General features: G+C 48.1%; 1 protein-coding gene across 3 annotated transcripts in view; it reads left to right on the forward strand.

The window, feature by feature from the left end:
* Window positions 1-24,886, forward strand: part of LOC146813651 (phosphofurin acidic cluster sorting protein 2-like) — a 1,059,532-nt gene that overhangs the window by 702,776 nt on the left and 331,870 nt on the right. For all 3 annotated transcript variants that reach the window (XM_085610139.1, XM_085610140.1, XM_085610141.1), the window contains one exon: window positions 3,833-3,904. In XM_085610139.1, the coding sequence (XP_085466265.1) occupies window positions 3,833-3,904 (72 nt within the window). The remainder of the gene's footprint in view (window positions 1-3,832; window positions 3,905-24,886) is intronic.

A 24,886-nucleotide genomic window follows, 5' to 3' on the forward strand; every position in this document is an offset into this window, starting at 1 on the left:
GTAACACTGTCTCTGCTCCTCTGTGTTCCATGGCTGAGTCTTTCAAGGTTCAGGAGAGTGCTTCCTTCCTTGATGAACCTGCACTGGTCTTCATGCATGAGGGTCTCTGCTCCTCTGTGTTCCTGGGCTGTATCACATGGCCGAGTGTTCCAAGGTTCAGGAGAGTGCTACCTCCCTGGATTAACTAATACCTTCTCTGCTCCTTTGTGTTCCATAGCTGTACCACATGGTTGAGTCTTCCAAGGTTCAGGAGTGTGCTACCTCCCGGTATGAACTTGCCTGGTCTTCATGCATGAGGGTCTCTGCTCCTCTGTGTTCCAGGGCTGTACCACATGGCTGAGTCTTCTAAGGTTCAGGAGAGTGCTAGCTCCTTGGATGAACCAGCACCGTCTCTGCTCCTTTGTGTTCCATAGCTGTACCACATGGCTGAGTCTTTCAAGGTTCAGGAGAGTGCTAGCTCCGTGGATTAACCAGCACCGTCTCTGCTCCTTTGTGTTCCATAGCTGTACCACATGGCTGAGTCTTCTAAGGTTCAGGAAGGTGCTAGCTCTCCGGATGAACAAACACTAGTTTTCGTGCAAGAGCATCCCTGTTACTTTCAGTAGTCTGTTGGCCAGGGCTTTGCATAATATTTTAATGTCAGTGTTCATCATCGACAATGGCCTGCAATATACAAGGTCATGCGGGTCTCTGTCTAGATTTAAATCATAATGATGGTGACCTCCCTCATCGTACTCAGGAGCTCCACTGTGGGTTGGGCCTCAACATGCTCCTCTAAGAGCTTTGCTGGCAGTTGTCCTGAAAATCTGTGGTATAAGTCGGCTGGGAGGTTGAAGGCCCCTTGACATTTCCTGACTAGCCTTGATCAGTTCCTCGTTCCACAGTTCAGCCTCCAACTCTTGCTGCTGCTCACCGGTTTGTGTAAAGACAAGGATTGCTCTCAGCTCGGCCTCCAACTCTTGCTGCTGCTCACCGGTTTGTGTAAAGACAAGGATTGCTCTCAGCTCGGCCTCCAACTCTTGCTGCTGCTCACCGGCTTGCGTAAAGACAAGGATTGCTCTCAGCTCGGCCTCCAACTCTTGCTGCTGCTCACCGGCTTGCGTAAAGACAAGGATTGCTCTCAGCTCGGCCTCCAACTCTTGCTGCTGCTCACCGGTTTGTGTAAAGACAAGGATTGTTCTCAGCTCGGCCTCCAACTCTTGCTGCTGCTCACCGGCTTGTGTAAAGACAAGGATTGCTCTCAGCTCGGCCTCCAACTCTTGCTGCTGCTCACCGGCTTGCGTAAAGACAAGGATTGCTCTCAGCTCGGCCTCCAACTCTTGCTGCTGCTCACCGGCTTGCGTAAAGACAAGGATTGCTCTCAGCTCGGCCTCCAACTCTTGCTGCTGCTCACCGGTTTGCGTAAAGACAAGGATTGCTCTCAGCTCGGCCTCCAACTCTTGCTGCTGCTCACCGGTTTGTGTAAAGACAAGGATTGCTCTCAGCTCGGCCTCCAACTCTTGCTGCTGCTCACCGGCTTGTGTAAAGACAAGGATTGCTCTCAGCTCGGCCTCCAACTCTTGCTGCTGCTCACCGGTTTGTGTAAAGACAAGGATTGCTCTCAGCTCGGCCTCCAACTCTTGCTGCTGCTCACCGGTTTGTGTAAAGACAAGGATTGCTCTCAGCTCGGCCTCCAACTCTTGCTGCTGCTCACCGGCTTGCGTAAAGACAAGGATTGCTCTCAGCTCGGCCTCCAACTCTTGCTGCTGCTCACCGGTTTGTGTAAAGACAAGGATTGCTCTCAGCTCTGCCTCCAACTCTTGCTGCTGCTCACCGGCTTGTGTAAAGACAAGGATTGCTCTCAGCTCGGCCTCCAACTCTTGCTGCTGCTCACCGGTTTGTGTAAAGACAAGGATTGCTCTCAGCTCGGCCTCCAACTCTTGCTGCTGCTCACCGGCTTGTGTAAAGACAAGGATTGCTCTCAGCTCGGCCTCCAACTCTTGCTGCTGCTCACCGGTTTGTGTAAAGACAAGGATTGCTCTCAGCTCGGCCTCCAACTCTTGCTGCTGCTCACCGGTTTGTGTAAAGACAAGGATTGCTCTCAGCTCGGCCTCCAACTCTTGCTGCTGCTCACCGGTTTGTGTAAAGACAAGGATTGCTCTCAGCTCGGCCTCCCTAGGTGATTCAGAATTTGTGATGAGTCTTTTGAAGAGTAACGGCAAATGCTGGCACAGCGTCTCGTTAATCCTAGCTTGAGGACGACCCTGTTCCCCATCTAGCCAATTCTCTTAGGCAAGCTGCACAACGGAGCCACCACTGCAGAAAGAATATTATATCCTGATAATCAGTGTCTGTCTGCTGAGGATGATCCCTCCAGACTTGTTGCAGCCGCCCCCTTGCGTAAGATGCATAACTGTTTATGGCCAGATTCAAGCTCCCTGGTAAAACTTACGCTAAATATCCCTCACCAGGGATCGACCATATGGCTGCTCTGTTGCAGCCCACCCAGCAGTGGGTTAGATCATTTCCTCTCCTTCTGTCCCTCGCTCCACACCCCTCGCCTATGTTTCCTCACCTTGTAATATAATGCTCTGAAAGATCCATATACTAATAATAGCAATGTGTGGTGTCTTTAGCCTCGACATTCATGTCTCTACTTCCACTTCCATCTGTGGCTCTTCCTCCAGTGGATTCCTCACTACCCCCTCAGTGTTCAACCCCGGCCTTACAACCATCCATGGCGGGCTCTGGAGGGAGCCGTACTCATCCTTGCATCATGTATCTGTGTTTATGGTGAACTTACCTGACAGTAAAGCAGCACAGGGCACTAGCACCCTGCGGACAGTTTCCTGTGTTTCTTTAGTTTTCAAATGAATTCCTGGCCTCTGAGACTTCAAGCTCTTGAGACTAGAGCAAAGGCACCTTACAGGTGCTTGGCAGCCCTGTAGCTGCCACAGAACCTTACCAGGTACAACAAAGTAGGCTGTCACTCCAGCTTTTGTGAGTAGGTTTCCTTGGATGAGTCCCTCAGAAAGGATTCTGCTTCTGGCCAGGCTGGCCCTCCAGGGTTTTCTCCAGGTGTCTGGTTGTGCCTATCCTTTAACCAAGTGCTCTTAAACTGTACAGTCTAATTCTTAGTCAGGGGGAAGGGGGCAGAATGACATTATGAGGAATATACATTCATGTGTTCCAGTTACTGAATCCAACAATGTCCCTCGCTGCTGGTGAAAATTATGTCCAGCAAATGTGGGCATTGTGAATATCCCTAAAGGTGTGAGAAGGTTGTCTGTGCAGGTGGGATGCTGGGGTTGCATCCCACCTGGAAGGGCACTATACATATATTTCTTTTAACGTCCACCACATTTCCTAAGACAGCCTGACATGGAGTTGGTCCTGCCAACTGTGGTGATGGTGGAGCTCCCTTGACATTGAGGAGCTGCCAACATGTCCAACGGCGGCACTATGGCAGGGCCAGAGTCTCCTCCAGGTGCATAAACAGGACCGTTGGACTACCAGATGTGCAGGGAGGACTCCTCAGTCTTTAGCACTTTCTCCACTACCATCCTTCTCTAAATCAGGCGCCTAATCTTTCTGCAACTGATTATTGGGTATAAGCTGGGGCTTGGGTTTTCTCTTACTCAAACCTAATGCATTTGCAAGCAACAGTGACTTATTATACCTCAGAGGACAGCTGCCCCTTGTTTCAGGGGATGAGGAGAGGGAAGTGTTGGGACCTGTGGAAGCGGTGACATTTGCGCCATTTCCATGTAACTAATCGAAGATCTTCTATGCCAGGAAATATTGCCATCGCCCCTTAGATTCTCACTTTTTGTGCACTTTTCTTTTCTTTTAGGGAGAAAGTGAAAAGAGAAAAGGCATCGCTCCTCGACTTCAGGAAGAGACGGGATCCGATGTTGCAGCCTTGGTGAGTTTGGCTGCATTGAATGTGTTCTCCATGGTTGATCAGCATCATCGTTGAGTTCCTGAGCCTATTCAGGGACGTGGCATCTCTTGAGCACAGGATCAGGGTCCATCCATTGAGCACAGGATCAGGGTCCATCCATTGAGCACAGGATCAGGGTCCATCCATTGAGCACTCGGGTGTATTAAGTACAATTATCCAAGGGTCTGGCCCATCTTCTTTAGCATTCAGGAGACGTTGGCGAACTTGTGGCATTGTCTGATTGCACAGTTCATCCTCATGATGCCACGTGGGAAGAGTCATTGTCACTGATCTGCAGCAATATGGTCCTCTCTGGGGAGTACTGAAGGGCTCTGTCCTCAGTGCTAAGTTCCATCTGTCAGGTTTGCACCCACTACCCATGTGTCTTGCACCAGCATCTTACAGGAGCGATTTGCTACCAACTCTGCCATGCTACTTGCCTCCACTTCTGAATCCTGATGAACCAGAAGCCAGCTGGAGGAGGGTGTCGCAAGAGGACATCGAGGAGTTTCTAGATTTTCAGTGCGTTGTACTACCATCTTTACCTAGACATGCTCAAAGAGACGTGCCTGGTCCCTTTCAGTAGGCACCAGAGGAAAGCACACCCACACGGTTTGCTACAATTAATTATAGCCGGAGCAAGAAAATCCACTCTTATAGGCTTGTAATGAGCATCGCCTCGCCCACCTGAGTTGGAAACAATGAACAGGGCAACCGCCATGGGGCTGTCAGGCAGCTTGCAAGGTTCACTACAGGAGGCAGACTTTACAGCAAAGGTGAGCCTCGTGAATTTACGCTTTTCTGCCTTTGGATGGATACAGTGAGTGCTCTTAAGTCATTCTTCCTATGACTTGGGTTCTTGCTGGATCACATATTCATTTGCGGTTCAGTTTCCGATAGTTTCTCTAGTTAGGATATACACATATGCAAATCTATTTTCAAAAATGTTGTGTGATACATCCGTCAGCGAAATGTATTAAATTCTCAACAGCGCCAATAAAGTGTCCTCAAGATCACCAGGCAGGTTTGTCCCCAAGTAGGCGGTATGTTTCAGCAAAGTGTTTCGGATCAAAAGGGAGTTGTTGTCCACAATACAACACGCAAGCGCACTGACCTCTGGTAGTCCAGGTCAGGACACCGGATGTAATGTTTTCCAGAAGGTGGATAATATGTCCAAAGCACCACACAATTGAAAAATCTTGGTCCAACAATCCGACAGGTCCAATGCTTACGTTTGTAGAGCACCGAAATGTAGTAACCAAGTTCAAATATGAAGACACCGAGTAGGTCTGTAGTTAAAAATGCTGTGAGAAGTTGGCCTGGTATATGCTGTCCACCAGTTCTTGTGGGCACCTTGTATCAGTCCAAACAACCCCTCATTAATGATAGATTAAAGGCATCCTTTATTGAAAGCTATCCTAGTGGTAGCTATGGAGAGCAGCCTTCAGGCTAAGTCTCGAAGAAAGGTAAAGCAGCTTGGTTTACCAGTCTACAATCTCTTGAATGGTTAAATGAAAGGAAACCACACCAGGTACACATGGTAAATGCTTAGAATATCTTTAGCGGCCATTGTTTTGTTAATTGACTCTACTCTGGTCGTTTATTACGTGACATTGGTGAGTGCTATGTTGTTCTGTCTCAGTGCCATATTCTGTGAATCTCCTCAATGTTATTGGCATCTAAACTACATTAACATGTATGCTTCTGCTACTTGTACACCGACAATGTTACGTTATTGACTCCGCTCTATGACACGCGACATCTTTCCAGACAGCACGACTATGTTTCTGTGAAATTAGAATTTTTAAACATTCATCGCACAACGCTAATGTGTTTTCCCCGCCTTTTCTGGGAGGATTCGTTTTTATCTATCGTGGGACTATGAGTGACATACTGTAATTAAGCTACTAGTGTTGGCATAATAGTGAACACGTAGTGAATTGTATAGAATACCAGCCACAATATGTAGGCAGATAGATCCCCTGGCATGTATAGGAATCTGGGTTTTCATGACTGCAACTGGTTATTGAACCATATAGTTCAGGTTCGATGTTCTTTTGGAATTACTACATGATTGATCCGATTTAAGGTCTCATACTCTCTTTCTGTTTGACAGCTCCTTTATTCCTCCTTTTTTGTCTGGACATCTGAAAGTTGACCATCAGATGACCACTGAGACTTGCTCTGACTCGTGTCATTGGTGGGTGTTTTCGTGTTCCTATCGGGCATCACAGATTGATATATATAGTGGTAGATGATCTCTATGGACTTCTTTTTCTCTTCACGTGGTGCAACTATACTGCATTGAATTTCTACTTCTGGGTTGCTTTTTGCATTTGACCCGTTTTCACTGTGGCATAGGTCTTTGTGCAGCTTTTTTTCCTTTCTCTTCTTCTTCCGTATTTTTCTTGTCTATTAAAAATAGGGGCAGGATTTTAATTCATACTGGTTAAATATTATGTTATGTTCACTTGCTTGTGTAGGCTCACATACTATGTAAAGTTTCGTCTTTTCCAGCCTTGAAAAAGTCTGATTACGCATTATGGTACAGACGAAACACGTGTTGGCTTTATCTCTACTTCTTGTTGGAAAACTCTTTATAAGAAATAAAGAAGACGAATACACATCAGGAGTGGAGATTTTATTGAAAGAATACAACATCACAATATCTTAGTTTTGTTCAAGTTGTGCCATTAAGATATTCTAACCATTTACTAGTTGTACTTTGGGCGAAGAACGCCAAATGTAACTGTACGAGGGAGCGCTATTACTGAGAACGTTGATGGGTGTGTGCAGCTTTCTTGTTTACTTGCCGCCAGCACTGTCGGGTAATCAGTGCTGTCAGTGTACCCAGCACCCCACACTTTTTGAATTGTAACTACGCTATTGACTACCTAAGTATTGACTGATATCATCAACTATAGGTGCGGCTCATCCCAGATGAGGGATTACTATTACCCTAGTTACTCACAATATATTCAAAATATATGTATTTAGGATAAAACACACCCCTCTAGTCTCTTTATGAGACTGGAGTTCTAAGTACTTAATTTACAGGTTAGCAATCAACAGTAATAGCACAAATACACGTTTGGGCCCTAGGGGCGTACCAAACCATATACCAATAAAGTGGTATAAGAACCACGACTGAACTAGACACAAGGCCTAGAGCCTGTAGAATCGCTGGGACCCCAAGGAACCACCCAAGGTAGTGACACAGGGGACCCACGGGGACTGTGTGCAGTGTGTAAACACAACTGCGGGTTCCCGTTAGCTTCTATGGACACTGTCGCTGTTGGAAATTTAAAGATTAGGGACACTTCTAATCGAGTCAGGACCAAACCCTTTTGGACTTAGGAAGTTCTATGACTTGCACCCACGAGAGCACCGGAGAACTTGAGTTACCTCACCCAGGGAAGCCGGGTGCATAGGTGTCTTTTGGTGCCGGGTCGCGTCGTCGATTTCAATGGGAGCTGGCGAAGAAGTGCTGCTGCCGTGAAGAGGAGAAGTGTCCGAAGAGATCCAAGCCTGGATCTAGGATGTAAGGAACCTGAAAGCAGAGGGGACAGAGTCTGGGTCACTAGCCAGTGACCAAGGGCAGGATGGACCAATGCCCACAGATGTCGGGTGCTTCAGGTGAGTTGATGGGTGTCTTGACTCTTCAGCCACGAGGTCCAGGAGGCGCCGATGATGACCAGGAGCTGGATTCGAGCTGTCCCATGAAGTCTGTCAAGTGCTGCGGTGTCGGCGACCAGATTGGACCCAACAAGCCTTGGCAACGGCAAGTCACTGGAAATCAGAGAAAGGACTGCGGTGCAGACCAGCAAGGTTTGAGGGACTTACCCAGCGAGGATAAGTCGGGGCATGTCTGGAGCAACCAGGAAAGCCCAATTAGAAGAGGAGTTGCCTTTGTGAGGACCTACTAGCCAACGGGCTAGTGATCGCGAAGGAGCCTCGAGCGGTCGCACTTGAAACTGGCCCACGGGTCACTCGAGGAGTGGAGGCCAGCAATCTTCGGTGCAGGAGGTGCTCAATGCTGGGGCTACTCGGAGCCCAAAGCACAAGTTCGAGGAAGGCCCAGAAGATAGTGTTGCTGCAAAAATTCACGGTGTCCAGGGGTCACGGTCCCACATCACCCACGATAGCCACTGGCCTAAGCTTTGCTGTGGACTCAGGGTAGCCTCGGGGAAGTCTGGAAATCCACCTCTGGTGATGCAAAGACTTTGGCGTCCGTCGGGAACTTCAGCGATGCAGACCGGTCAGTTGCTTCTTTGGTGCCTGCCAAGCAGGGGAGTCACTCCTCTTTTTTTTTAACAGACTTTTATTGAGTTTCACAGGGTAACATATTCAAACTCCCTGCCCATTGCCAGGCCGCCCAAGTGAATCAGAATGCAGTAAATTGACCAATCCGCTGTTCAGAGCCCAGCAACATATCCCTCTTCTCATAAGGCATCTGCGTCGTAATACAGTTCGTCCACAAAGCATGTCGCCAATATCTAACGTTGACAAGTGAACTCTGAAACCTGAAACCTCCCACGCCATTTGACGGATTCCCCTCTTACAGAGCACAACCGCAAGTATAATAAAAGGTCAGGAGGTAGCTGCCTATCTCGGGCCCAGAATCCTTCCCTCACCCTGCATTCCCATGAACCTGAAGAGAGTCTCATGAGTCTCCTGCCGTATCCCCCTCCTCAGGTCCTTCCTCTCCATCGTCAACCGGCTGTTTGAATAGTTCTAGGAGTGCCACCCATGCCCGGGCCATTTCCTGTGACTTCTCACTTCCATTCCGCCTAGCCATGCACAGCCTATAACTCCCCTCGCTGCCCGCCCACTTCACCACCTCCCTATGGTTAGGCCCTTGCCTCGTCTTCCAATGGGAAGTGAGTTCCCGTTTGGCCAGGACCAGTCCCAGGTCAATGAACCGGCTGGTAACCTTAGTCTTGGCAGTGTGCGGGAACCAATGCAACAAACAGACCCCTGGCGTCGCCTCCAGCTCCCTCTCCGTCACAGCCCTCAGTGCATCACTACATATTGACAAGCAGGGGAGTCACTCCTTGACCCCAAGAGAGATTTCTTCAGTCTTCTACGTCGAAGGTCCAGGATATATATTGCAGAGTTTCGTCCAGGGTATCTAAAGTCGCAAGGATTGGGTTCCCATACTTATACTAAGTTTGGGGGTTGGACATACTCTAGGTACCCACCTATGGGAGGGTTTGGAAAGAGGGCTGGTTACACCCATTTCCTTTGTACAGTTTCACGTCAGAGCAGGGGCAGGTAGCCCCTGCAACTGGTTTGAACTGGACTATGCACAGGGACACCAAATGTGCCCCCAGTGCAGGTCTTCAAAGCACCAGAGAGTGCTCCCGCCCAGCCCCAATACACATCTGCCTGTCTGGGGAGGTGGTTACACCTCCCTGGGACAGGAAACTTGTTGTCCAGGCCTCCCCTGCCAGAGTTTCGGTCAGCAGCAGGAGGCCAGACCCGTGTCTGTGGCAGAGGCATCCATTTTGTGATGCCAGGTCTGTAGAAAGTCCTACCGGGTTAGACCAGTGTGAACATGTCTCTCCCTCTAGAAGGATGGAATGCTACCCCTGCCACCAGAACCGGGGGGGGGGGGGGTAGTATTCCAAAGCTTTTGACACCAAACACGACATGTTTCCGTGCAGCCATCCCAAAGTTAGCATTTACCGCGAGGTTATAATGCACTTAAGAGTATATGGTCCAGCTGCACCACCAACAGTATCAGAGGAGATACTCCGAACGCTGCAGAGGGGCTCTGCTCATGCAGGGGCACCCTCTCACATAAAAACCAAGCACTCTGCCTTCAGGATTGTAAAGGCCTGCCATAGGAGTGACTTATAGGTTTTATATGTGTGTGCAATGGTAGTGATATAGGTAGCCTATACCACTGTAAGGGGTGCAAGCACACCCTTACCCAGGCTGCAGTAGCAGACCTGTGGTGCCATTTTGGAGTGCTGCCCAGGGGTGGCATAATACTTGCTTCAGCCCCTGGTAGGCCTCTGAGGTACCTATGCCCCAGGTACATAGTATACCATATACTAGGGGCTTCTAAGGCACCCCAGAATCCAATTAGATATGTACCTAATGTACATGCAAACCATTTTAGAGAGGAAGCAGCTAGGCTGTGGTCCTGATTAGCAGGGCCACAGCCAGACTAAGGTCGAAAAACAGTGAAACACCAGCAAAAAGTGGGGGTACCCATGTGAAGCAGATCCTACTCTCCTACAAATGCTTTTATTTTTTAAATATTCAAATCACTTGTAATCAGAGGAAAAGACAGCTGACACGTGTTTCGTCGTAAGACGACTTTTTCAAGGTTGTAAGTTTAAAAAGTCAGTTGTTTCTTACAATAGAATATCAGCATGTTGATAAAGTGTTCTGAGTTATTCATAGAACAAAAGAAAGGAAACAGGTGGGCTGAATTTTTAGAAAACAATCAAAGAGATTGTAAAAAAGATGAAGTCAACATGCAAGCAGCCAGGAGTGCAGTTTGTAGAGTAACCAGAAAAGTAAAGATCTTAGTAATGGCCCCTAAGTAGTCACTTGACTATTTAAATGTGCATAGATAAAAATAGGAAGATGAGGGAAAACCAAGACATTTCAGTGAGTCACCCCAAAGATTCTAAGGCAAGAGACACCATAGCGTTAGATTTATAGGACCTATACGGCAATAAAGCCCAAAACACGATGTCCCAAATTCCACAATCTAAAATATATACCAATGGGTTTAAATACCTCAAAATTTCGCGGGACAGTAACGCTCAAATTTATATATTTCCTCAAGTTTCCCACTGTGCCTCGGTGCCCGGAGGACAGGCATCAGTTGTGACAATTTTCCCAACTTTATGTAATGGGATGTGATCATATTTAGAACAGAGTACACAGTAAAGACACTGAAATGGAAAAGAAACAATCGGCTAAAACATTTTGTGAAAGCGACGTATCTAATGGCATAAGAAGTATTAGTTTGAATTGAGTAAAATCTAAGCTTCATCGGAGTTACGGCAACACAAGTACCAATAAGTTACTTACCTATTGTAAATGTTGTGAAAGCGACATATCAAATGGCATAAGAAGTATTCATTTTAAGGTAATAAAATCTAAGCTTCATCAGAGTTACAGCAACACAAGTACCAATAAGTTGCTAACCTATTGTCATTAAATATAACAAGCAGATGATCACCAAGGACGTGATAAATGCAACGTGAAAAAAGTTTCCCCCGACACTGGCCTGCAAACAGGTCATATTTTGTTACCACCCCACAAGAGCGTATCTGTAATTCTGTGATACGTTGCTTTATAAGTAATCGCCTGTAAAACACTGATGTAGACATTATTATTATAATTATTACCATTTATAGAGCGCACGGCGTCCTCCAACGGGCGTGTCTCGGCGCTAGCAATAATACTGTTTGGGCAACAATGATACACAATTATATACAAGAAAGCAGTAATACCCTCTTACCTAAAGTCATGTAGCAGCGCTGAAAACTAAAGCGTGCTTTGTTGTTGGCTATGATGAGCCAGTAGTAGCCGTGCTCTCCGGTGACTAAAGAAATTGTAAAAAAGCACACAGTAAGGCGCTAATCAGTGTCTAGTGGAGTACCCTTCAAACCCCTAACGTATTGCCGACACCTATCTGCCCAGTAACTGAAACTTACCGGCACTGTCCAAATTTCGGTTGGTATACACACATGCGTAGCCCAGTCACGTGACCGGCTCTTTAAGAAGAGGAACTCGGCTCAGTAGAAAGTAACAAAGGCTTCAATTTCCCTGTATCTGAAAGAGACTGTATTTATAGATTCCTTACCATTAGAATTACCCCCAGGCATCAGACTGGATCTGGATAATTTTTGTTGTAGCAGTACCCCTGCGTGTAGGTAGGTGGTGTTGGTCGACTCCGCGTCCGTTGTCTGCGTTGTGGTCGCCAGGATGACGTTGCAGTGTCTACTTAGTCAGTTCTTTCTTTTTCCATGCCAGCCAGCGCAGATCCGCAGAGAGTGTGCCCCTTTTCGACTTTTGTCGACATCTTGTTTGACTCTTTGACTCCTGGTGCACGAGGGATATCCCATCATCAGACTGGCTTCAAGCCTTGAGACTCCTGTGACAAGCTGATGTCAGTCACCGAACCGTACCTCATGTGGCTCTGGTGCCTGGAGCGCGACCACGACTCGGAAGTCGTGCTTTGACTGCTGGATTATGAATCCGAGGTTTTTGCAGGAGCGGTCCCAAAAGCTCTTGGAGGCCCGTCAGTCCACTCCACGTCGTTTGAGGTCCCGGTCGAGAGAAAGGTCCCGGGACCAATTGTGGAGCCACCACCACTCGTCTTCAAAAGCTCTTGGAGGCCCGGCAGTCCACTCCACGTCGTTTGAGGTCCCGGTCGAGAGAAAGGTCCCGGGACCAATTGTGGAGCCACCACCACTCGTCTTCAAAGTCTTTGCACTCATCGGGTAAGTCGAAGCACAAGAAGAAGGTGAAGAAGTATCGTCGCTCTAGCCTACTCCCCGTCCGTCGGCCAATGCGACGTGGGACCCGGAGCATCGTCGCTCTCCATCTCCATCTTCGGAGCCCGCTCCTGGGATGGCGTTGTGCTTCCCTCCCTTTCCCGGAGCCTGTGCGACCCTGCCCAGCTTCGAGCTTTTTACGAAGCGCTTCACAGCATTTATGGGCAACCCGACACCGCAACCGTGCCTTCAGGTCCCACGGACTCGGCTGGGGGTCCTGGGCCTTCGATGCCTGTGGCTCCGTCCCCGGCCTGGATCCGGATCAGTGCCAGTTGTCCTCACGGTACCTTCCCCGGCACCGATTCCAGTGACAACGCCCCCGACGCCGGTTGTACCCCCACCTGGCATCAACCCCGGCCTCATCCCCGACTTGGACTCAGTGCCGGACCGACGTCGCCCGACATCTGTGGGTACTTTTGTACCGCTGTTCATCCATGGCATTCCATATCGCCCTGAGTGGCTGCCAGATGAGGGTGAGGAGGACCGGAACTGGTCTATTGACCTTTTAGCTGACCTGCTTGCCGGACTGGCGAGAGTTGTTGGGTGATGCCAGTGGTTTGGATACCTCCCCAGACCTTGGCATGCTCTCACCCCTTACCGTGGCTACGGAGGAGGGAGCTTCCTACGCAGTGGTGTTGTGTAGGGCAGCTGAGGCCTTGGGTCTTGAGCTTCCTACGGCAGTCAGGGCTAACCTCCTGACTGAGGTGCTTCAACTGGCAGCGGCCTCTTCGGAGCCCCTGCTACCGTTAATAAAGCCCTCACAGACTCCTTCTGGGCCGTTGGTCCAAGCCCAGCATAGGGGCTCCTGTGGTCTGGCTGATTGCCCGACGCCAACGCCCGAACCCAGGTGACCCACATTTCCTCTCCCAACACCCAACCCCGAGAGCTTGGTGGTCCAAGCCCAGAAAGGGAATCCAAGAAGCTGGACCACCTTGGAAAGAAGATGTTTTCTTCCGCCAGGTTAGGGCTGCGGTCAGTGAATACTGCATGCCTCTTGGGCCGTCATACCCATACGGTGTGGGATACGGTTGCGCAAGTTCTACCACAGTGCCCAAAGAAGGCCCAAGCAGTGCTCACCCACGCAGTTGCTGAGGGTCGAGACGCAGCTAAGTTACCATCAGGTGTGGGCTGGATACCGCCGACTCTCTGGGCAGAACTTTTTCTAAGTCGCTTGCCCTGAGGCGCTACGCCTGGTTGAGGACGTCTGGTTTTTCGGGGGATGTCAAATTCACCCTTTTGGACATTCCCTTTGATGGCCGTCACCTGTTGAGCGCTTCAAGGATTCTAGGGCTACGGCCAGATCCTTGGGCATCGCAGCAACCTCTTGCCCCAAGCAGTCTGCCTTCCGCCCCCTTTGTGGCTACGGAAGGGGTGCCCCACCACATTTCACCCAATAGAGACACAGGGCCACGCAAGCTACCCAGTTTATGCGTGGCCGCAGACGTTGGACCCAGCGACGCAGGTCTGGGGGCCAGCGGGCGGGCCAGTCCTCCCATACCCCCATGCAGCAGCCTCCAAACCTTCCTTGTTCGACCTTTCATGGCCAGGATTCACCATCACCTCCCCCACTGGCACAACATCACGTCTGACAGGTGGGTTTTGCAAATAGTCTGAAGGGGCTATTCCCTCCCCTCCAAGACTACCCCTCCCTCCATGCCACCAGCACTCCATCGCATGTCGGAGGATCACTTGGCCCTTCTCCGCCAGGAAGTTGCGGCTCTCTTGGCCAAGGAAGCTATCGAGAGAGTCCCTGTGCCAGGAGTAGGTTGTGGTTGCTATTCCCACTACTTTCTGGAACCCAAGAAGGACAAAGTCCTGCGTCCTATCTTAGACCTCAGGGCCTTCAACCGCTTCCTCCGGAAGGAGCAGTTCAAAATGCTCACGTTGGCTCAGGTCCTTTCTGCCCTCGATCCCGGAGACTGGATGGTAGCATTGGACTTTCAAGACACCTGTTTCCACATCCCCGTCCTGCCAGCCCACAGGCGTTACCTATGGTTTACTATAGGCCACAAGCATTTTCAAATTACCATGCTCCCTTTTAGCCTTACCAGTACCCCTCGTTGTTCATTAAGGTGATGGCGGTGGTTGCAGCTCATCGGCGCAGATCAGGGGTTCTAGTCTTCCCCCTTTCTTGACGTCTGGCTGTTGAAGGCGGGCTCGCCCCAGGCTGTCGTCTCCCACCTCCAGACTACGGTGGACCTGCATTCGCTGGGGTTCACTATCAACGTGCCGAAGTCGCACCTGATTCCCTCACGGAAGCTCCTTTGCATCGGAGCAGTTCTGGATACCTTGCAGTTTCGGGTTTATCCTCCCAAGAAGCGGGTCCAGGATATTCAGGCTATGATACCGATGTTTCAGCCTCTATCCCGGATTTCGGTGATAATGACCCTGAGGCTGCTGGTCCTCATGGCCTCCTGCATCCTGCTGGTGGATCACGCCAGATGGTTCCAGTGGGCACAGCATCAGTGTAATCTTTCCGACGTTGTCCATATGTCAGAGGGGACTGCATATCAGTTGCAATGGTGGCTCACAAACCAGAATTGGGTCAACGTCAGATCCCTCCCCCTTCCCCAACCAAAGTTCACAGTGGTGACTGATGCATCTGCATCACTCCTCGGATGGGGCGGCCACATGGGAGAGGCAGAGATCCGGGTTCTCTGGTCTCCAGGGGAGTCTGGGCTCCACATCAACCTTCTGGAGCTTCGGGCGATCCGTCTTGCATTGAAGGCATTCCTTCCTTCTGTCAAAGGAAGAGTAGCGCAGGTGTTCACGGACAACACCACCGCCATGTGGTACTGCAACAAACAGGGCAGGGAGGGGTCATGGACCCTATGTCAAGAGGCTCTACACCTTTGGACATGGCTGGAACATCAGGGCATATCCCTGGTGGTTCAACACCTGGCATGTTCCCTGAATCCCAGGGCACACAAACTCATCTGCCGGTGCATGATGGATCACGAATGGCGTCTTCACTCGGAGGGGGTGCAAGGTCTCTTTCAGCAGTGGGGAGAGCCTTGGTTAGATCTGTTCACCACCGAAGTGAACGTGCAATATCAGCTGTTCTGCACGTTGAAGTTTCCAAGGCGTCACTCGCTCAGCTACGCTTTTCCTCGCGACTGGAGTTGCGGCCTCCTGTTCGCCTTTCCGCCTGTACCACTTCCCACCAGTGCTGAAGAAGATCAAGTGCGACCGGGCCCAAGTTGTTCTTGTGGCTCCGGACTGGGCACAAAGTGTCTGGTACCCCGATCTCTTGAAATTGGCCATCGATCCTCCGATCAGACTGCCTCTTTGGAAGGATCTTCTGTCGCAGCAGCAGGGGACGGTCCTCCTCCCGAACCTGTCCAGCCTCCACCTCCTTGCGTGGGGATTGAGCGGCGACAGTTGATGTTACAGACTTCGGGAGGAAGGTCGAAAGCTGTCTTCTTGGCAGCCAGGCGGCCCTCCACTAAAACGGTATACGCCTGTAGATAGAACAAATTTGTGGCATGGTGCACAGCAAAGGTTGTGGATCCCCTTTTTGCCCCTCTTCCAGAGGTTCTCCTCTTCATTCTATCTTTGGCTTAGCAGGGCTTTGCTCTGGGCACCCTTAAAGGCTATCTTTCGGACATTTCGGCCTTTCTTCGCCTTACTGAATAGCCTTCTCTTTTCAAGTCCCCTATTGTAAATAGATTCCTGAAGGGCATTTCTCATCTCTTTCTACCTTTCGTAATGCCCCAATGGGACTTGAATCTTGCACTCGCTTATCTTATGTCTGCTCACTTCGAGCCACTACATAATTGTCCTCTTCGTCTTCTTACTTTACAGACTGATTTGCTGCTCGCCATCACCTCTGCCCGCAGGGTGGGCGAGCGTCAGGCTCTGTCCTCCAAGCCTCCTTTTCTTGCTGTTCATCCGGACAAAGTGGTCCTTCTTACTAGGCCTTCTTTTCTGCCCAAAGGGGTTACCTCTTTCCACATAGGACAGACCATCACATTCCCCACCTTCTTCCTGCCTCCACACCCTTCCAAAGAGGAGGAGAGGCTCCACTGTCTGCACCCAAAACGTGCGCTGTTCTTCTACCTTGACCGCACTAAAGATTTCCCGTTGGACAATCAACTCTTCGTGGGTTATGTGGGCAGAAAGGTCGGGCCGTGCATAAACATACCATCTCTCGATGGGTTGTCCTATGCATCAAAATCTGATATTCTTTGGTGAAGAAGGAACCTCCAGTGGGACTGCGCGCCTCCTCTACCAGGGCGACGGCAGCCACTACTGCCTTGGGGCTTGAAGTTCCCCTGATTGACATCTGTCAGGCGGCTATGTGGGCATCGCTGCACACGTTCCGAAAACCTTACTGCCTGGATAGCCAAGACTGGAGAGACAGCTTTTTTGGCCGTTCTGTTCTCCAGGACTTCCTGGTGTGAACCTAGTTTGCAGACCCACCTCCAGGGTTGGCATTTCTGGGGTATCTATTCTAAGATGAACAAGTTACTTACCTTCGATAACAATGTATCTGTAAGAGACATATGTAGTTATAGATTCCTTACCACCCCACCCATCCTCCCCGTTCTGCGAACTGACTTATAGGGATAGGGACTCCCTTATGGGGCCTTAGTTGTGGCACACCAGTGGTCAGTGTCTTGCATGGCTCTGCGCTTCCTACGTGGAAAGTCTTGACAGAACTGACGTCAGTGCATAGGGGTGGCATCAAAGTAGACACTGCAACGTCATCCCGGCGGCTACGAAGCCGACGACGGATGTGGAGTCGACTGACTCCACCTACCGACGCGCAGGGATACTGCTACGAAAAAATTCTCCGGATCCAGTCTGACGCCTGAGGGTAATTCTAAAGGTAAGGAATCTATAACTACATATGTCTCTTTCAAATACATCGTTACTGAAAGTAAGTAACTTGTTTAACAGTTATAGTTGCAAGTAGAACATAAACACACCTTTTTCATTACAATGTTGACATCGATATATAACCATACATGTAAGATGTAAAATTGCAGACACATGAGATGGAAAATGTATTTTTATACATATATACCGGTGTTGCTGACAACAAGGGTGACTCTCTCCATATGTTCGGATAAGCAGAGATACAGATCGTTTTCTCATAAAAGTGTGTCCATTCATTTATGCAGAAACCCAAATAATCTGATCCAATATTTAATCATTGTGTTGAAACCGAAGTCTACGGCCCTAGGTTTTGTTATCTAGCTTGTCTCCAATTTCCTCAACACTTGTGTCCTATCACCTCCTCGCGGATGATCCTGGGCCACCCCGATGCTGTGGAATCTTACGGCAATTCGCCAGACCCATGGCAAGTAATAAAATGCACTGCTAAAAGATAATTCCTGTTGTCATTTCTGATAGCAGAATGTGCTCCTGAATTCTTTCTTTCATGGGCCTAATGGTGCTGCCGATGTAAATGTGTTTGACATGCTAACAGTGGTCACTTTGGACACACAAACCAGTGCTGCAAATCAACACCGATTCCTTCTTTGGTGCTGCAGGCCGATTGGTTCTACATGGTCTAGTGCCACAGCTGTGACAGCTGTGTTGGCAGGATTCACTCTGGCACACTTAAGCAATGCAGCAGACACACCACTCCGGTTCAGGAACGGGCTTTGAGTTGGAGGCAGGGCAGGCAAACTCATCTTGAATTTGGTGGACAAACCATAGTACCATGGTTAACCGCTGGACCTCCCTGTGGTGAACATCACCAGGGTCAGCCGCTCTTGTACACACCAACAGTCTGCCCCTTCTGAAGGGTCGTCTCACTCCTTCCTTCGTCGTTTAGGCAATACTCACCGGGCAATCCAAGGCCAGGAAAAAGGTTTCTTCAGACCAGACTGCAGGTCCCCTCACCTCTGGAAAGCTGCCTGTCAGGCAGACACCAGATCTGGTTATGCACCAGTAAAAGTGGGTACTCTGTCAAGCTTCCCCATCTTTGGTCAAAAAGAACTTAGAACTGGAACAAGAAGTGAGTCAGCAGCTCACACTCTTACACAGGTACAGCAGACAGGATGTGTATTCTCAGTCTGCACTTTCAGAACTGGTCTGGGTCGGTTCTCTTTTTTTGTGTTCTTCTCAGACTGTTTTCAAGACTTCCAAACTTATCGTTTGTCTTGAAGAATGCTCAAGAATTTAAGATGGCTGACAATATTGAGCCAACAAACAGTGGCTCTGCAGCTCGGGACCTATAATCCTGCAAATATTTCCAACAGCAGGTGCCCTCAAATTCATAGCTCATAGTTCATAGTTCTTGTGGACCAAACTCTCGCTTTGAACCGATCCAGAGTGCCACTATTTCTATGTTCCCATCTCCACATGAATTATTACACTTCTGTTGGAAAATGTAGGGGGCCAGTGTGGACAGCATAACAGTAAGGGATGCATCCTTTGCCATAAAACTGTCCTTGCTTAGTCTTGCTCTGTGACCTGACCTGCCTTCTCCCTAATACAAGGCCAATTATAATAAACAAGTCCACCGCCATTAAAAATATAACCTGTTACTGCATCAGTGGTGATTGACCTCGACATAGTTTTATGTTTTATTATTAGACAGTCGGTGGGCAGCAGAAAGGCCTGGTGCTACACTCCCAACAACGGCAACACATTTTTTACAGGGGAAGTTTGGCAAAGAAGACTTCCCAGTGAACCTGCTACAGAAAATGGTACACTATTTGTTTCAGATGAGATGAAGCCATTTCTGGATGAGCATGGTATAGCACACACGTGTACAGCTTTGATGCTCGTCACTTCGATATTCTACTAGCCGACTAATCTCAATTATTTTTAAAAATGACAATCCAGAGCAAACAGTTTGCAGAACCAGGTCTTGCATATTTTCCTCAATTTCTTTACTCAGAGTTTCCCATTTTTCCCATATAATCGTTTCTTCTATTCATTTTACATTAACACAAACCACAGTCAGTGTGGTTTTACGTCAAGGCTGCAAAGCAACATCAGAAAGAAATGGACAATCTCTTCAATGTACGCATATATTGCGACTTACAAAACCTTCATCATATATAAATATCACTTAAAAACATAACAAGCACGTTAGGTCTGAGAAAAAGCGGGTGAGGGTCCAAAAACACGTTCCCCCATAAACATTTCTATAGGAAAATTGAGGAGCGTTACAGCCTAAACGGCTAAACAGAATTACACAAAATTTGGTAGAAAGCTAGTTCCTTACCTGGAAAGTGTAATTGTTTGTGATTTGGTGTAAATCTGTTGAGTAGGTTTTGAGAAAATAGGATTCAAAATCTGTGTGTATATAGAGACGCAGTAGCACCGCTGGACCGCAGGAACAAAGGTAAGATACGATTGGCTGCTTCACATCAACAGAGGTCTTTGGCAGCCATTTTAGGACTTGGGGTCTCCGTTCCCAAGTCCTCAAAAGATTTTTTTTAAGCCTATGGGGGGGCAGGGTAGGGATACCCTGAACCGTAGGTCTTGTGGAAGGGGTTGGGGGATCCAAGAATATAAATGGTTTCCGAGATGGTTCAGCGTGTGGCAGTTACTCTCTGGGTGAGGGGCTGGTGGTCGGTACAAGTCGTACAGGAATTACCTCGAAACATACTCATTGAATCTGTATAGCATCCTGTCTTCGTATCACTAGGGCTGCAGGTATTAGATAATAATGTGGAAAGGATTCTAAGGCACAAGCTTTGGTGACGTTCTTCTGATTTAGGATGACCCAGGGATAGCGCACCCAACGTGGACTACTAATGAGATTGAATTAAGTAACATAAGGTTGGACTTCAACTATAACTAATCGATTTATAATCCATAGAACCACTATGTAGACACAGAGTGGGCATATGCTGATTTATCTGTTATCGGGCAAGATATAGGAATCTTATTCGATGACTAGCAAAGTGCAGGTGTTGACTATATAGGGTGGGCAGCTCCACCCATCTATTCATTGATTGCAGACGTAAGATTCACAACATCTGTAAGACACGAGATGTGTGTGTGTGTGTATATATATATATATATGTGTGTGTATATGTATATTTACTGACAAAAACATAGGTTATAGCAACATTATAGGTAGATGTACTTGATTGTGTAGAAAAAACCCTAACATTCACTGAAAAAACCAAAGGTTAAAGAAATGTTATAGTTACGTGAATTTTTTTTAAAATACATAAATTCACCAGTTATAGTTAGCAGAGCTAACTGTAACTTGCGTCCCTGCCATGCACTGCTTATGACGTCACATATTACATCACTCATGCCATGTTCTATGACATCACTGTTGACATGATTCTAGGGTTATGTTAACGTAAAGTAATATTATATTACCATACGTACAGCTAACTCCTCCCACGGTGGAGGGTCGGTGGGAGAAGGGCTATGTGGGTCCCCTCCCCGAGCCTTGTTAGGCCCTGGGTACCCCATCCTTAGGATTTCCTGTTTTCAGTTTCTATTTTTGGAAAATTGTGGTGGGGTTTTTTCAGTGTTTTCAAGTGATTTCAATACTTTAAAAAAAACAGTGGTTATCAGTGGTTACACATTTTTGCACCATTAAAAACTAAAGAAACAGTATTTTTCCGGTGTTTATGGAACATTTTGCTTTTATTATTGCTTGCTTTCTGCACTGATAGCGCATGGTAAATAGACAAAGTAAGTATAGTGTATATTAGGTACAAATAGATTTTTGCAAATTAAACTTATTGTAGTACACCATACAATACTTCTTCAGTGAGTCTTTGGTCATGTGCGCTCGCTCTTTCATTCCCATGTAAACTTCTGTGTAAAGGCCCTCTCAACGTTGGCACTTGAGATGGGCAACGCCAAAACAGCCATTGCACAATTTGTTAACTCTGGCCACTGACATAGCTTTCCATGCCAATACTGATTCACTTGAAGATTGTGATTCTCTGGGCAGGTTCTGCAACATTTGCGCTGATCTGGGCGCTTATGCCCTCAGAGTTATTGAAGCGGTCAAAAACAAAGCAGCACTTTTGATACTACGGAGGAAGTTCCCCTTTACGGAAGGGATCTAGAACAGAGTACCACAGTGAGGTTTCATTGGCTTCAAATGCCATTGGTGGTGAAGGGACACTTCTATCCATCATCGCGAGCCATTTCTCATACATTGTAAAATAAAAGTTCCTGAACTGAGAACCATCAGCTAAGGGACAAAGTTGGGATGACTCATTCTTTGATTCCACACAAAGCATGAAATGATGCATATTTGCGATTTAGTTCCTGTGCATAAGAAAAGAGTGCACCAGAATGGACTAAAAAGTCAATAGCATTCTTCATTAACTCTGAAGATTGTAAAGATGCTTTCAGCATGACATCTAACAAGTGGCAAGGATCTCTTACAGGGAAGCACTTCAGCTCAGGCATCAATTTTGACAGGTCATCATTCAACTTTTTCAATACGTAGCTGAATCACTGCAAATACAAACAATATCACTCCAATCTTTATTGAACTTGAAAAGAAACTTTTTTTGCGGAGCTTTCCAAATGACACTGCGTTCCATGTTATCCAAAAGTCTGGTGTCATGTTTTAACCAGTATCCCAGATGCTTGGTGATAGCGCTCTTTTCACAGATACTTATCACTTTACCTTGTATTGAATGTATAAAGCCTGAGGTGCTGGCAATTCGCCTATTATCAATACTGACTCACTATAAACTTGGGGTTGATGTATTGAGAGTTTTTACTCATACTCTGTGGGTAAATGTGATGACAGATATTAGGAAAGATTCTTAGGAAACCAGCCATTTTACCTATCAGTGAAATAATAAAACAGTCAAAATATCAAATATGATTTTGATATTTCCTGATTCTCTACAGTTTATAACATAATTAAACAAGACCTAAAACATGCTACTAAACCCTGCATCTTTAGACCAAAGACCACAAAACTCGAAAAAACAAAAGGAAGAAAAAACAATATTTTAGTGGCATCCCTAAACAACAACTCAAGCATAATAACGTTAGCCCAGACTTTCTTACTGCTAGCTTATATAACAAAGTTACATTGTATTGGCCCTTTCAGGAAGAAAAAAAATGACTCTCACTCCCTTTTTCCTTTCTTTGAATGGCATTTAGTTTGTGGTTGTGCAGGTATTTATTCAGTATTTATATGTTTTCACTTGTGAGGGTTATTTCTCTTTCAGTGGGGTTTTATCTGTTATTATACTCTTAAACGTAAAACCGGACAGCCTACCCATCCCCCAGGGCCATTACTAAAATTAAAGAGGAGGGGGCCCAAAGGGAGCAGCAGTTTATGTTGTTCTCTCAGGGCGGGAGCAATATTTTGATCTGTTTCCCTTCCCGCATCAGTGTGGACAGGAAAACAGATCAAAAGTCTGCTCCTAGACGGTGGGAGCATTTTTAAAGCTCCCACCAGCTGGGAGCAAACTTTGTGTTTGCTCCCACTTGGCGGGCGGTTCAGAAATGCTCCTTCCAAGCGGGAGCAAACACAGGTTTCCCTGTCCACGCCAATGCCGGCAGGAAAACCGCTATGTCCTGGGGGGTGGATTTCCCAGGACATGGCTAATGAGCCAGCCACAGGGAATGGGGTCCCCAGGGCCATTAATGACTGAGGAAGAGGACTGTCTGGCCGCCAAGATGACATCAACCACCTCCAGAGAAAGGTTGAAGGTGATCAACTGTCGTCACTCAGTCTCCACACATGAAAGTGAAGGTTGCAGAGGCTGGGGTGGAGAACCCCAGCATTCTGTTGCGACTGGAGATTCCCCAGAGGGACAGCCTGATTGGATGAAAGATGCTCAAGCAGTGACAAACAGATAGATCCACAGTTCTCCCCACTCGTGGAAGAGACCTTGCGTCACCTCCAGGAAAAATCCTTTGTGTTTCAACCATTTCCAGAGGTGCAAGGCCTCCTGGCACTGGTTCCACACGACGGTGGTGTTGTCCTTGAGCACCTGTTTCAGGTAGATGTCAGGAAGGCGTTCAGCACTAAACGGATGACCTTCAGGTCCAGAAGGTTGATATGGAGCTGGGACTCCTGCAGAGACCGGATCTCCACCTCTCCCAGATGACCTTCCCAACCCAGAAGCAATGCAACTGTCACCATCGTCAGTTATGGGTGGGGAGAAGAGATGAGTTTGCCGCTGGCCCAATTGTGTCCAGTAACCACCACTGCTGACCTTTCGCAGTCTCCTCTGAGATCTGAATGTGGTCAGAGAGGTCCCCTCGATGTTGGTCCCACTGACAATTCAGATCCCACGGCAGAGCCCACATTAGCCACCTTGTGTGCTTGACCAGCAGGATGTAAGAGGTTATCAGTCCCAGCAGCCTCAGAGTTGATCTCAGTAAAATCCAGGACAGTGGCTGAAAGATCACAAGCCTGAATGTCCTGGACTCTTTCTCGAGGGAAAGGCACAAAACTGAACCGTGTCTAGAATGGTTACGATCAAAGGTTGCATCTGAGAAGGAGTGAGCCATGGCTTTGGTACGTTGATAGTGTACCCCTAAGATGACAGGAGGTTTTCCAACATCTGGAGGTGGTTGACGACTCAAAAACCAAAGGAAATGATGGACGGAGTGTTGAACATTGCAAGCACTCACCCCCAGTCAACTGATCTGGGTTTAATCCATCACCGTTCTTTAGCCCACTCTGCCACCCCAGTTCAGACATGGCCATATGCAAATCAATCTGACCCTGTGCCTCATGGGAACAGTCCAGCCCGAACTGCCAAGCCATGTCTTCCCTGGACCGGAAACAAGCTTCCTAGAACCGGTTACTGGCATTTCAGCCGTCTTCAGCCAGGCTTGCTTGAATTCAGTGGCAAAGTGAGCAAGGGACTCACGTCTGAGCATACCCTGCCAACTTATGGCGAACAAAGCAAAAACCAAAGGAAATGATGGACGGAGTGTTGAACATTGCAAGCACTCACCCCCAGTCAACTGATCTGGGTTTAATCCATCACCGTTCTTTAGCCCACTCTGCCACCCCAGTTCAGACATGGCCATATGCAAATCAATCTGACCCTGTGCCTCATGGGAACAGTCCAGCCCGAACTGCCAAGCCATGTCTTCCCTGGACCGGAAACAAGCTTCCTAGGACCGGTTTCTGGTTGACGACTGCCTGGGGCGAGCGCTTCTTCAACAGCCAGTCATAAAGGTAGGGTAAGACTGGAAACCCTGACCTCCCAAATCTGTGCTGCAACCACTACCATCACTTTTGTGATCACTTGAGGAGTGCTTATGAGACCAAAGGGGAGCACAGCAAACGGAAAATGCTCCTCTTCCACTATGAACTGGAGGTATCGCTCATGAGCCTGCAGGACGGGAATACGGAAATAGGCAACCTGCAGGTCCAACGCTACCATCCTGGCTCCAGGGCTGAGGGCAGTCATGACCTGGGCCAGGGTAAGCATTTTGAACTTCTTCTTGCAGAGGAAGAAGTTGAGAGGGCGCAGATCTAGAATAGGCTGACGATCTCCATCTTTCTTGG

Source organism: Triturus cristatus, chromosome 6 (genome assembly GCF_964204655.1).
Source record: "Triturus cristatus chromosome 6, aTriCri1.1, whole genome shotgun sequence".
Lineage (NCBI taxonomy): Eukaryota > Metazoa > Chordata > Amphibia > Caudata > Salamandridae > Triturus > Triturus cristatus.